General features: G+C 47.9%; 1 protein-coding gene across 3 annotated transcripts in view; it reads right to left on the reverse strand.

The window, feature by feature from the left end:
• ak9 (adenylate kinase 9) overlaps positions 1 to 15,230 on the reverse strand; it is a 366,094-nt gene that overhangs the window by 96,712 nt on the left and 254,152 nt on the right. For all 3 annotated transcript variants that reach the window (XM_085997790.1, XM_085997792.1, XM_085997791.1), the window contains 2 exons: positions 12,501 to 12,569; positions 7,813 to 8,025 (listed from right to left, as the gene is read on the reverse strand). In XM_085997790.1, the coding sequence (XP_085853916.1) occupies positions 7,813 to 8,025; positions 12,501 to 12,569 (282 nt within the window). The remainder of the gene's footprint in view (positions 1 to 7,812; positions 8,026 to 12,500; positions 12,570 to 15,230) is intronic.

A 15,230-nucleotide genomic window follows, 5' to 3' on the forward strand; every position in this document is an offset into this window, starting at 1 on the left:
AATCTCGTGAGCACCTGTTCCAGGTTGACAAGGTGTTCATTGTCATTTTTGCCCATAACCAGGATGTCGTCCAAATAACACTGGGTCCCCGGGATCCCTTGCAGGACTTGTTCCATTGCCCTCTGCCACATAGCCGGGGCCGATGCTACCCCAAATACCAGTCGATTGTACTGGTAAAGGCCTTTGTGAGTGTTTATCGTGAGGTATTTCCTAGATGTTTCTTCCACCTCCATTTGTAGATACGCTTGAGCCAGGTCAATCTTTGTAAAACGTTTCCCTCCAGATAGTGAGGCGAAAATATCTTCTATCCGCGGAAGCGGATACTGTACTGTGTGCAGGACTGGGTTCACAGTCACCTTGAAGTCTCCACAGATGCGAACCTTCCTTGGCTCCCCAGGCGTGCTGCTCAATGCTTTCTTCATTACAGGAACGATGGGTGTGGCCCACTCGCTCCAGTCCACCTTAGACAGCACCCCCAAACGCTCCAGACTCTCCAGTTCAGCTTCCACAGCTGGGCGTATCGCGTATGGCACCGGTCTGGCCTTGAAAAATTTTGGGGTTGCGTTATCCTCAATCTTTATGGTTGCCTTTACTCCTATTAGAGTCCCAAGTCCTTGTTGGAACACCTCTTCCGCGTCAGATAGAATTTGTGACAGACGTCCAGGTGCGACGTCATCATCTTTTTTGTCAGTCACAGTTAGTGCCAGAATGGAATGCCAATCCAATTGTAGTCTTCGGATCCATTCACGTCCCAATAATGGTGGTCCTCCATCTCGTAGTATATACATGTATAGTTTCTGTGTTTCCTTTCCGTTGTATTCAACTGGCACCCTTATTTTTCCTCTGGGGTAGACCTTTTGCCCCGTGTATGTCTTCAATACAATGGACGTGTCCTTTAAGGGTATGTGTGAGAATAGCCGCTCATAGTCTCGTCGATTCATGACAGTTAGGGCTGATCCTGTGTCCAATTCCATCTTCACTGGGGACCCTGCTATCATGAGGGTGACCCAAATGGTTCGGTGATCTTCTTTTGCGATCACGTTGTGTAACTTTAAACAACTTAGTCACCTGCTCCCGGAGTCCTTATCACTCTCCTGATCTTCTGAACTACTATCTGTCAGTTTCTTTACTTTCCTGTACTGTTCCTTAGTAGTTCTTGTCGTGTTGGTCTTCTTTCCCGACCTGCAGACTCTTGTTATATGTCCCATTTTCCCGCATTGCCTGCATATTTTGTCTTTAAACCAGCAGTCCTTCCGCTCATGGGTTGTTCTGCCGCAGCGATAGCACTTTTCGGCTCCATACGCCATTTCGTTAGCACTGTATTCTTGTGGTTTCTGTTGTATTTCCGCAGCTTCCCGTGCTGCTGCTTCGTAGGATACTGCCACACTGAAAGCCTGTTCTAGCGTCAGGTCCTTTTTTGAAAGTAGTCGTTTCTGGGTTCCTTCACTCTGGAGCCCGCAGACAAACTTATCCCGTAAGGTGTCTGCCAGTCCTGCTCTGAACTGCCAGTGCTTCGATAACTTGCGTAGTTCCGTAAGATAGTCAGCATTGCTCTCATCTTTGTGCTGGTTTCTTTTATGGAACTTGAATCTTTCTGCTATCAGCAGTGGTGTAGGGCTTAGATGTTCCTGTAAGATATGAACAATCTCCTCAAAACTTTTCTCCATTGGTTTAGCTGGGGTAATTAAATTCCGCAATAGGCCGTACGTACTCGCACCCATCAGATTTAATAATACCAACGCCCTCTTTCCATCAGCCACCTCATTTGCCTTGCAGTACACTTCAATTCTTTCCACATACGTGGTCCAGTCTTCTACCTCGTTGTCGAAAGCAGTGATACTGCCACTTTTCGGCATCTTAGGCGATTTTAAATGGCGCCTCCCGCGCTTTTGCTTCTTCCCCAATGGAATAAAATGGTGCCTCCCGCGCTTTTGCTTCTTCCCCAACGGGATAAAATGGCGCCTCCCGCGCTTTTGCTTCTTCCCCTTACTGCCACGCTGCTCCTAGCGTTCTACGGGGTAATGGCGGCGACCCGCAGCTTTGGCGCGTCTCGCTTTCCTTCCCCCCCGTTTAGTTTCTCTCCGTTGTCCTGTTCTTGAGCACCGACCGCGCCCTATGCGCTCCACCCTCTCTCTCTTGTTTTCTTTTCCCGGTGATGCTGCGCGGCCCGATTTGTAGAGCCGCTCGATCGAGCTTCAGCCCGCTGCAGTCCGGAAGGGTCAGCGCACTACCTGCTACCAGCACGATTCGCTGGAACCACAGTCTCTCCTGCAATTCTCCAAACACCAATGGATTCTTTGGGCGGTTGCCCTCGATCGACGCCCGTTGCTCAGACTACGACCTTCCAGGACCTTCGTTTCAGGCGAGATCCCCGTGAGATGATGCCACACTGCAGGTGAGTTCGAACTTACTCGTCGCCACTGTAAAGTCCGCGCCTCAATAATACACGGACTTCGGGAGAACAGTTTAACAGGTACTTTACTGAACAAGCGGCAGCTTGAAACTGAAACTACAGAAGCCTGCTAGGGCCTTTTATACAGGGGTGGTCACTGCCGGTACTGCAGTCTAAGACCAGTTATTCCCTTAAAGGTACATACACAACACTATTCATGCATTCAAGACAGTTTCCTAGAACAATATGTCATGAAACCAACTGGGGAACAGGCTATTTTAGATACTGTATTGTGTAATGAAACAGGGTTAATTAGTAATCTCATAGTAAAGGATCCTCTGGGAAAGAGTGATCATAATATGATAGAATTTCACAAAAAACTTTTTTTCTTCCTTTCAGGTATCAAGAATCGTAAGCTTCAACAACTCTTGGACGCCAACGCCCCTCAGGAACCTTCTTCCCCTTCACTTTCCTCTGACCCCATCCCTTCTTCCAATCTCACCCCCTGCCGTGTTTTCATTATCCCCTCTAACCTACCCCTCTCTGACCCCAAACGATCAGTCCTCAGCAAAGGACTGAGCTTCATCCACTTACGCCCCCACCTCAATGAATTTCGAGCTCGGCACGACACTGAGCTCTTTTTCTGTTACCTTCGTCTCTGTGCCCACTTCTTTGGCCAGGAGTCATCCCCCCACTGACCCTTTCTCCCATTTTCAAAACTCTCGTTCTACCTGGTCCCCTCCCTCTGGCCTCTTGCCCTCTCTAGATCTTTTCATTGCGAACTGCCAGCGTGACATCGGCCATCTCAATTTCTCTGCTCCCTTCACTCACTCCGGCCTACCTCCCTCTGAACTGGCAGCACTCCATTTTCTCAGATCCAACCCCAACATTGTCATTAAACCTGCTGACAAGGGTGGCGCTGCTGTTGTTTGGCGAACCTACCTCTATCTTGCGGAGGCTGACGCCAACTCTCCGACACCTCCTCCTACATCCTCCTGGACCATGACCCCACGACCGAACATCAAACCATCGTTTCCAAGACTATCACTGACCTCATCTCCTGGCTCCAACCGTCTCCTTTTCACTATGGACGTCCAATCCCTCTATACCTCCATCCCCCAGCAGGACGGCCTGAGGGCGCACCGCTTCTTCCTTGAACAGAGGCCCAACCAGTCCCTATCCACAACCACCCTCCTCCGCCTGGCTGAACTTGTTTTCACATTGAACAACTTCTCCTTTGACTCCACCCACTTCCTCCAAATTAAAGGTATTGCTATGGGAACCCGCATGGATCCTTGCTATGCCTGCCTTTTCGTGGGATATCTGGAACATTCTTTGTTCCAGTCCTACAATGGTCCCCTCCCTCACCTCTTTTTCCGGTACATTGATGACTGTATTGGTGCCGTTTCCTGCTCTCGCCCTAAACTAGAAAATATCATTCACTTCGCTTCCAATTTCCACCCTTCCCTCACCTTCACATGGTCCATCTGCGACTCTTCTCTTCCCTTCCTCGACTTCTCTGTCTCCATTGTTGGGGATAGGCTTTGACAAACATTCACTATAAGCTCACCGACTTCCACAGCTACCTGGACTACACTTCTTCCCACCCTGCTTCCTGAAAGGACTCAATTCCATTCTCCCAGTTTTTCTGTCTCTGTCCCATCTGCTCTGACGATGCCACCTTCCATACTAGTGTTTCCGATATGTCTTCCGCTTTCCTCAAATGAGGATTTCCCTCTACTGTGTCCGTTCTATTTCCCGTACTTCTGCTCTCACCCCTTCCCCTCCCTCCCAGAACCACAATAGGGTTTCCATGATAGAACCATGATAGCCTTTCACCCCACCAGCCTCCACAATCAATGTGTCATCCTCCGCCATTTCCGCCACCTCCAGCGTGATCCCACCACCAAACACATCTTCTCGTCCCCTTTCATCATCCCTCCGCGACACCCTGGTCCACTCCTCAATTACCACCAACACCCCTTCCCGTGGAAGTGCAGGAGATGCAACACCTGCCCTTTTACCTCCTCCCTTCCTGCTGTCCAGGGCCCCAAACACTCCTTCCAGGTGAAACTGTGATTTACTTGTACGTCTTGCAATTTAGTATACTGTATTCGCTGCTCATGATGCGGTCTCCTCTGCTTTGGGGGGACCAAACGCAGATTGGGTGACCGTTCTGCGCAACACTGGCAAGTAAACTGGCAAGAAATATTAAAGCAGATAGTACAAGCTTGTACAGGTATATAAAAAGGAAGAGGGTAGCTAAAGTAAACATTGGTCCCTTAAAGGATGATGATGGGGAATGGGGAACTGGCAGAGACTCTGAACAAATATTTTGTATCTGTCTTCACAGTAGAAGACACTAACAACATCCCAATAATGGGTAATCAAGGGGCCACAGGGAGGGGGGAACGAAAGACAATCACTATCACTAAGGAAATAGTACTTGGTAAAATAATGGGACTAAAAGATGACAAGTCCCCTGGATCAGATGGCCTGCATCCCAGGGTCTTCAAAGAAGTGGCTGCAGAGATAGTGGATGCATTGGTTGCAATATATCAAAATTCCCTGGACCCTGGAGAGGTCCCAGTGGATTGGAAAACTGCAAATGTAACACCCCTATTTAAGAAAGGAGGGAGACAGAAAGTAGGAAACTATAGAGCAGTTAGTCTAATATCTGTCATTGGGAAAATGCTGGAGTCCTTCATTAAGGAAGCAGTAGCAGGGCATTTGGAAAATCATAATGCAGTCAAGCAGAGTCAGCATGGTTTTATGAAAGGGAAATCATGTTTAACAAATTTGCTGGAGTTCTTTGAGGAGGTAATGAGCAGGGTGAATAAAGGTGAACCAGTGGATGTGGTGTATTTGGATTTCCAGAAGGCATTCGATAAGGTGCCACATAAAAGGTAACTGCATAAGATAAGAGCTCACGGAGTTGGGGGTAATATATTAGCATGGATAGAGAATTGGCTAACTAACAGAAAGCAGAGAGTCGGGATAAATGTGTCATTTTCCGGTTGGCAAATAGTAACTAGTGGGGTGCCACAGGGATCGGTGCTGGGGCCTCAACTATTTACAATCTACATTAATGACTTGGATGAAGGGACCGAGTGTAATGTAGCCAAGTTTGCGGATGATACAAAGATGGGTGGGAAAGCAAGATGTGCAGAGGACACAAAGAACTTGCAAAGGGATACAGACAGGCTAAGTGAGTGGGCAAACATTTGGCAGATGGAGTATAATGTGGGAAAGTGCGAGGTTATACACTTTGGCAGGAAAAATAAAAAAGCAAATTATTATTTAAATGGGGAGAGATTACAAAATGCTACACTTCAGAGGGACTTGGGGGTCCTTGTGCATGAAACACAAAAAGTTAGCATGCAGGTACAGCAAGTAATCAAAAAGGCAAATGGAATGCTGGCCTTTATTTCAAAGGGGTTGGAGTATAAAAGCAGGGAAGTCCTGCTACAACTGTACAGGGTATTGGTGAGACCACACCTTGAGTACTGCGTACAGTTTTGGTCTCCTTATTTAAGGAAGGATATACTTGCATTGGAGGCAGTTCGGAGACGCTTCACTAGATTAATTCCAGAGATGAGGGGGGTTGACTTATGAGGAAAGGTTGAGCAGGCTGGGCCTATACTCACTGGAATTTAGAAGAATGCGAGGTGATCTTATTGAAACATATAAGATACTGAGGGGGCTCGACAAGGTAGATGCAAAGAGGATGTTTCCCCTCGTGGGGAAATCTAGAACTCGGGGGCATAGTTTCAGAATAAAGGGTCGCCCTTTTAGAACTGAGATGAGGAGGAATTTCTTCTCTCAGAGGGTCGTAAATCTGTGGAATTCTCTGCCCCAGAGAGCTGTGGAGGCTGGGTCATTAAATACATTTAAAGTGGAGATAGACAGATTTTTGCAAGATAAGGGAGTGAAGGGTTATGGGGAGAGGGCGGGGAAGTGGCTTTGAGCCCAAGATCAGCCATGATCTTATTGAATGGCGGAGCAGGACCATGGGCCAAGTGGCTTATTCCTGCTCCTATTTCTGATGTTCTGAACACCTCCGTTCAGTCCGTAAGCATGACCCCGAGCTTCCGGTCGCCTGTCACTTTAATTCTCCGCTCCACTCCCACTCTGACCTCGGCCTCTTACACTGTTCCAAAGAAGCTTACCGCAAGCACGAGGAACAGCACCTCATCTTTCGATGAGGTACTTTACAGCCTTCTGGACTCAGCATCGAGTTCAACAATTTCAGACCATAACCTCTGCCCCTATTTTTTCACATGGCAGCTGTTGATGATTCTGCCATTCCCATTTATACCTCTTCTGGACTTATCTTTTGTTTCTTTACTTGTCCCATTACCGTCTGCTTTTGCTTTGTACAATCATACCTTTTGTCATTTAATCACTCCCGCCTTCCACCCTATCACAGACCTTCCCTTTTGTTGTCTCCTCCCCTCCCCCCTTTCCCAGCCCCTGCACTTGCTTAAAATCTGTTACATCTCTAACTTTTTCCAGTTCTGACGAAAGGTCATCGACCTGAAATGTTAACTCTGTTTCTCTCTCCACAGATGCTGCCTGACCTGCTGAGTATTTCCAGCATTTTCTGTTTTTACCTAACAACTTACCTTCTATTAAATGCCCTCTTCACTTAGGAACTTATCTTTTAAAGGATTGCAATGAATCATTATCCACTGCACATCTTGGTAGTCTGTTCCAGAGGATAATGACACCATGGAAAGAAATACTTCATTTAACTTAACTCTACACATAATAGAATTTTATATGCCTGCCCTCCAGTCTTGGAATTCATATCCATCTCAAATAACGGTGATAATTTTCAGTATTATTGCCGAGCAAAGAACAGGTGATAGCGACCTGGCAGCCCGTTTCACACTTATCTTGATTTTATAAGCAATTGGCTGCCGGGTCACTACCACTGTCTAATATCAGTATCTGAATGCATTTAGACATTGTTATGAAATTCCCGTTTACTATTTTAACATTAACAGTGAAGTGCCTTGGGACATTTTACTACATTAACAGTGAAGTGCCTTGGGACATTTTACTACATTAACAGTGAAGTGCCTTGGGACATTTTACTACATTAACAGCGCCATATAAATGCAAGTTGTTGTTGTATTATTGCATTTATATGCTAATATCACAAATCGGAATCTCACCAAAATGCTTTAACTTCCAATGATTTTGACCGTACAACTATATGACAGTGATATTATCCTTGAAGGTCTACTTAAACACATACTTATATAGCTATGTAATTAATCAATGCTTTCATCGTAGCTACGATACAATCTGACAGTTACAATTATTTAGCTGTGAACTTAAAAAACAGCTTTTTGGGTGAAAATTGCCTCACACGAGTAAGGGATGAAAATACTATTTTTGTGGTATATTTGTACCTGAAATGCGTCCATCCTCTCCTGATCAGCCTCATATATTTCTACAATTTCACTTTTCATCCGGTCAATGGCATCATTCTCATCTTCATCATCTTCGTCTACCTCTTCCTCCTCCTCCTCCATAAATTCCTCTGCAAGTATATCCTCAATGTTCTCCTTATCTTCATCATCACTTGCATCACTTTCATCTGAGGAATGTTCCAATTTATTACCCTACAAAATGAGTACATAAACATTATAATTGAGTGGTACATGGGAAGTATATCTTACTAATAAACACTTCAGTAACTGTATGAGTAAACAAATGTAGAGATTATGTTTGGTTTCAAATTACTGTGCTAATCACAATGATGGGAATTTTAACCCCAAAGAACGGGCGGGTTGGGGTCGGGGGGGAGGTTAAAGTGTTAAAAAAATGGAATCCCGACCCGAACCCGCCTCCAGCCACCCCCCCCCCCCCCCCACACTTCCAGTTTTAACGGAGGCAGGACGAGGGGGTGGGCAGCCAAACCTGCTCCCAGGAGGGGGGTTGCCAATTTAAATATCATAATGAGGCTGTCGAGCCTCAGATTTCTTTTCTCTTGCAGGGCAAGCTGGCGCACAATAGGAGGCAGCAGCAACGGACCGGGGGAGGCCGTCCTGCACTTAAAGACCTCAGCGATCTGGAGCAGCGAGTGGAACGGATTATGGCATGCCGGATGATTGGCCCCGTCGCCACTGGAGATGCCGACCCTGTTCTGGACAGCAATGGTAAGGTCATCACCTTTTTGACCTCTCTCCTTCCACTTGTGCCTCACACCAGCATCCTTTGCCACTATCGAACCAATACAGTGCATTGCAGCACTCATGCCTCCCTCGCTGCCGCCCTGTCCTCACGCTAAAGCAACTCTTGTACCTCCCTGCTTTCAGATGCTGATTCGCCAGGTGAGGAGGCGGGCCCTCAAGCTGTCACTGTGAGTGATTCTGAAGGTGAGGAAGAGGAAGCCGGACCATCAGTGCCACCCTCAGTCGAGGCAGCCCATGGCCATAATGGGGACACGTCTTCCCTGGAGGGGAGCAGGGGGGAAGGGTCTGAGGAGGGTGAAGCTCCGGGGCCCAGCGGGCTGCAGCAACGCGGGGGGGAGTTGGGAAGCTCGGCGGCCTTTTCCCTGGAGGGAGAGTCTGGCCTCCAGTCCTGCTACAGTGAGCGCAGAGGAGGTGCGGCTCCTCGCTGAAATGGGCGCCCAGGCGGAGCACAGGCACACTGAGCTCATGGCTGCAGTGGCAAGGATGCCTGACTCCATAGAGTCACTGGCAAGGAGTGTACAGGAATTCGGGGCAGCATAGGCGGCTTCCACGCAAGTGCTTAGTCGTGCCATGCAGTCAGTGGCTGGTCTGATGCAGACACAGATTAGGGCCACACGAGCACTGACTGCTGCCACCCTCACTGGATCGGGCAGGATTCGCCGGGGCCCTCCTCAGTCTGTGCTTCAGCAGATTGCTCCGCATGCTTCAGTGCTGCCCCGTGCGAGTGCCAGTGTGTTGTCCGACCAGGATGCTCTGTCAGGATGGCAGCATTCCTGCTGCCAACACTGTCACTCCTCCACTGCAGCTGCCACCACCCATAGGACAGACTGCTGCCGCCCATGCAGAGTTGGAGCAGTCAGCAGCCGGGCCCTCCAGGCGCAGAGCTGGTCCAGGCAGTCCCCCAAGGGCATCTGCCGACTCAATTTCTGACACTCAGCAGCCTTCCCCCAGCCTTGCTGCAGCCACTGGGGTCCCATTGCGGAGGAGCTGCAGGGTGGGAAGGGGCCAATCGCGCAAGCGAAGCAGATCACCCTCGCAGGCCAAAAAGTAGGAGGTGTGGCAAAATGTTGTGAATTTTTTTAGTGAAGGCCGAGGATCATGGTCATTTTTGGTTAACTCTTTTGTTCATTGTCTCCAGGTTGTGAGAGCCAGTTATGTGTCTGACTGTTTTTTTGGGGGTTTCTCTGTATTTGTTTGTCATGCGGGAAGGGCACAGAGTTTGTTAAATAAATAATTGTCTTTATTCAGATTGTGCATGTTTGCTCTTTGAACTATTTGTTGCCTTGACCGGCTCAGGGTTTGTGGAACGGTTCCATTCATGTTCTTTCAATGGCACAAGCCATTCCCTCAGAGGGGGCCTAGAACCGACTTGCAATAAGCCGCTGACGGACGGCCCTTGCACTTTGTGCCTCCCTCCCGTCTTGGTGCTCCTCCTCCTCCTCCTCTGGTGGTCCTCCAATGTCTGCTGGCAGTGGCTGAGTCCTGAGGATAGCCAGGTTGTGCAGCATGCAGCACACTACAACGAAATGGGAGACTCGCTCAGGCGAGTACTGAAGGGCTCCCCCGGAATGGTCCAGACAGCGGAACCGTTGCTTTAGCACGCCGATTGTGTGCTCAATGATGTTCCTGGTCGCTTGATGGCTCTCATTGTATCGTTCTTCAGCAGGGGTGCTGGGCACACGGAGTGGGGTCATCAGCCAGGTGCACAAAGGATAGCCCTTGTCCCCGAGAAGCCAACCTCCTGGGTGAGCCGGGGCTTCAAAAAGGTCTGCCACAGAAGTCTGGCGTAGGATGAAGGCGCCGTGGCTGCTGCCTGGAAAGCGGGCATTGACAGCTAGCATCAGCTGTCTGTGGTCACACACCAACTGCACGTTCAACGAATGGAACCCCTTCCGGTTGCGGTAATCCTCAGCATTCTCTTGAGGCGCCCGCAAAGCCACATGCGTGCAGTCAATGGCGCCCTGGACGATGGGGAAGCCCGCTCTTCCTGCAAATCCCATTGCGCGCTCTTGCTGCTTGTCCAGGATCATGGGGAAGGAAATGTACTGACATCTCCTTTTGAAGAGGGCATTTGTGACTTGGCGGATGCAGCAATGCACCGCGAACTGGGAGACATTGGCAATGTCCCCAGTAGCGGATTGGAAGGAGCCGGTGGCATAGAAGTTGAGAGCCACTGTCGCCTTCACTGCCACCGACAGAGATGTCCTGCTCCTCAGCTGAGGCTGCAGATCTGTCTGAAGCAGGTGGCAGAGCTCAGTGACCACCTCCCTTCTGAATCGAAGCCTCCGAATACACTGCTCCTCAGACATGTTGAGGTAGGAGAACTGCTGGCGGTATTCCCTGAGAGGGTAAGGCCTCCTGTGCCAACGCCTGTTGGCCCTCCTCCGTCTGGCCATGATTGGCACTCTCTCTCGGCGTCTGAGCCCTCTCAATGCAATGGAGAAACCCAATGTTTCCACCCATTGCAGCCCCCATAATATATTGCCACTCAAGGCTATGGCACTGAAAAATCAATCCAACTACAAAGTTCTGGGCTGAAGCCAGAAGTACCTGTGCGAGCGCTGACTCAATGCAGAAAGCTCTCTCCCTTTGTCTCTCTGCAAATCTCTCTCTCTCTCACACAGGAGTGGTCCAAAAATGGCTACCACTAAGAAGCCAGGAAGAGCCCCCTTTAAATAACACCCCCCCCAGCCTCACAGCGACTGGGAACCGTTCCAGTCAACCAGTCGCTGGGAGCGCCAGGCGGAAAGGGGGGCGCCACTGAAGTTCCGGTTCGGGGCGCACCAAGGGCGTTGCACCATGAAATGACGTAAGGATCTGCGGACGCAGCTGAGCGGGCGTTGCGGTGTTGCGCCGCCACTAAATGTCCGCTCAACTTCGCGAGAGGCGCAGGTCTCGCCGCGCCCGGGCGCTAGCCGCTTCGCGCCCCACTTATTGCCCTCTTAAGGCGCTAGTGGCTGGCGCTAACAACTGAATTTCTCCCCCTTTCTATTTGAGATTTCACCAGAACTCTCAGACTCTCAATTGTTCTCTTTCAGTGACTGATTTATGATCTTCATATTGGAATGTGCGCAGTTAAGAAAACAGCCCACAAAAGCTTGATTTCCAGACATACAAGTAACTACAACAATATCGTACTGGATTTGCAACTAAGGAGGTGGAGTTTGAATTGATTTAAGTTTGCAATTGACTTCAACTAAGTCTTAGAGCGGAGGGTAAATTGGCAAGGGCAAGATCACATACTTTAACAATGGTTTTGACTTCTGGTACATTGACCAAGAAAAAAATGTGTGGAAGTTGGTCTGTGCCCACAAGCTGGTCTGTCTGACCCTCTACACCATGCCTTCTGGTGGAAAGTGCATAAAAAAGCCATGAAGAAAAACTGAAAATTATTAAACTAATTTTACAATGCTGAATTTCCTTCACTTCCATTAAATGTTTCTATATTTCTCACAGTACTTTGTAATTTTAGATTTTATAGTAGTTCCTGCATTATAACATTTTCCTGTAAAACTCAGTATGCCAGAATACTTACTGAAAGTACACATCACACAGGAATTAGGAATAAATTGTACACCATTATTTGTAAACTGTAGAATTGGTGTAATAGCCAAGCACATTTTTTTGGTTATGGTTTTGTATTGATATCAATGTTTTTGACATCACAACACACTAGAGAGAAAATAAATGTAAATGCTGGAAATCTGAAATAAAAACAGACAATGCTGAAAATACAGAGCAAATCTGTCAGCATCTGAAAATGGAAAACACAAATTAATATTTTGGTCTAAAGTTCTCAGGAAGGGTCTTCACCCAAAATGGTAACCTGTCATTCTGTTTCAGATGCTAATAGGCTTACTGTGTATTTCCAGAATTTTGTTCTTATCGCAACTCAATTTTACCTCTTTTTCTTTCTTTCTTTCAGCTCGCTCTGCCAAAAGTTCCTCTCTTCTTTTAGCAATTTGTTCATCCTAAAATGCAAGACAATAATGAGTGGCTAGTTACCATACAGACTTCAAAAATGTAGATTAGCCAGAGACAATAATATTTTTAAATCATTTTATATCTGGTCTCAAACTAACATTTCAGAGTTTCTGCCACGAAGAAAAAAACTCAATCCTAAATGTATTTCTACAAGTATAGATCAAACACATGTAAAGACTGCATACTTTCATTAACATGTTCAGTAAGAAAAAAGGCTGATAAAGTAACACCTCTCACCGTACCAGACAATATTTACCTTTGTGCGCAAAGAGAAAGACCTTGCATTTATGTAGCACTTTTCACTTCCTTGGGAAATCTGAAAGTGCTTTACAACGAATGTATTGCTTATGAAACGTAGTCACTGTTATGTAGGCCAAAATGGCCATCATTTTTGTGCACAACAATATCCCAAAGCAGTTTGAATGGGAAGAGGTACAGGGCTGGGTTGAACGAGGGTGAACAGGGACTAGGAGGCAGGGAAGAGTGGCTGACTGGAGACTAGGAGCAATAGGAGGATTAGGGTGAAGGGGTGAGAGTGATAGCAGACTGGGGGTCAGGGGAGAGAGAGACAAGGGACTGGGAAGTCGGGGGAGAGAGAGACAAAGGACTGGGAGGTCGGGGGATGGAGGCTCAGGTGGAGAGACTGAGAAATGGGGGTTGGTGAATGGGGATTCAGGGGGAGAGAGGAAGATGAGGATGGTGGCTCGGGCAGAGAGGCAGACTTATTAATGAGGGTCAAGGGATGGAGACTCGGGGCAAGAGAGGGGAACCAGGAAATAAGGGTTGGGGAATGGGAGCTCAGGTGGAGAGAGAAAGACTGGGGCTTGGGGGAGAGAGGGAGACTGGGGAATGAGGGAAGGGGGATGAGGGCTCTGAGGGAGAGGGAGACGCGGTTGGACAGATAGAGAGAGAAAGTGGAATTTGGGCTGGGCTGGGGTGGGATGTGGGGGGGGGCGGCGGTGGAGAGGGAGACTGGCGAATTCAGCAATTCCTGAATAGCCGGGAGCAGCAGCAGCAACATGGTGAGTGGGAGCGGCACCATGGGAAGAATGACCAGTAAAGGAGCGAGTGAAACCTTTACTGTGATAAATAGTGAAAAACTGTTACCAACGGTGGGCGAATGGGGAACAAGGTGAAGGAGGCTGAGGCTTCTCACTGGAAGAACCAAGGGGGAAGGGAAAAGGAAGGTTTTAGAACTGAGGGTTGTTGGAACAAGGGATTCTTCACCAGAAGTGGCTATTGAGACTCGTTCTAGATCATTATTTAAAAGGGAATATGATAAGTATTTGAAAAGAATGAATATAAAAGGATCAAGTGGTGGAGGAGGAATGGGGTTACAGGAGAGAGCGCCAATACATGACCTCCTCCTGTTCAGTAATTTTCTATTATTTTGTGAAAACTCTCCTTTATTGAGTCAGAGCCCAGTGAGTTATTTAGAAATATTGATACTGAGTTGAATTTAGGACGATGTGTGCCCTGTGGGAAGTGCCCTTTGTGCGATTGCTTGGTTTGGTTTAAGTTGGCCCGTGCCGGCCAATTTTGACATGTGAAGTCCAAACAGTGATCGGCTCTGACTGAGGCTCCTAGTTCAGAATTATCGCCTTCAGAGAGAACCTGAGTCCAAAACAGGGTAGAAGGAGATAGGGAGAGAGATGGGGCCTGTTAAAAGTGGCATCAACTGGGGAGCCTGACCACACCTTGTGCAGTGCAGGGGGATTCTGGCTGTAGTTATAGGGTGAATATCAGTAGGTTGTAGGATTACTATTAGTTACAGCTATGATATTGGGGCATTACACCTATTACTACCAGTTACATATAGATTATCAATAAGCTATTGTGTTACTGTTGGTAATGAGGAGAATCTGAGTGCCACCAGTATCACTATTAGTTATCGGTGCAATTTCAGTGAGTTACTTATAAGTTACTGGTGGAATTAAAATTCCTCCCACCTTTGGTTTCCTCCCTCACCCACCTTCGGTTTCCCCTCTTCTCTGCCCTCAGTTTCACTTCTTTGCCTACTTGCAGATGGCCTCCTGTTTCTCAAACAACAGCTGCTGGCACAAAATCAGGAGAAAAGATACTCAACTACGGGGACCTAACAGTTATATTTTAAAAGCAGTAACACTTGCAGATGTCACGTTATCAACTCGCTAGGAATACCTACAAGAAGAGTTGGCAACCCTATGTGTCACTGATTGTAAATCTCACTCTTTACAGCAATTAAGTGCAGCACAGAAATCACAGAAACCCCACAGTGCAGATAGAGGCCATTTCGGCCCATCGAGCCTGCACCGACACATATCCCACCTGATCCCTGTAACCCCTACACCAACACATATCCCACCTTATCCCCGTAAATTTAACCCCCCTAACACAAAGGGCCAATTATTATCATAGCCAATCAACCTAACCCGCACATCTTTGGACTGTGAGAGGAAACCGGAGCACCCGGAGGAAACCCACGCAAACACGGGGAGAATGTGCAAACTCCACACAGACAGTCACCCGAGGCCGGATTCGAACCCGGATCCCTGGCGCTGTGAGGCAACAGTGCTAACCACTATGCCACCGTGCTGATGCTAAACTTTTATCTGGCACAATTGAGCAAATTGTTGGTGTCCCAATGCTTCTGGTTGCAACATAGTGGA

The sequence above is a fragment of the Somniosus microcephalus genome, chromosome 9, assembly GCF_052327205.1.
Source record: "Somniosus microcephalus isolate GS21.2 chromosome 9, FLI_Smic_1.0, whole genome shotgun sequence".
Lineage (NCBI taxonomy): Eukaryota > Metazoa > Chordata > Chondrichthyes > Squaliformes > Somniosidae > Somniosus > Somniosus microcephalus.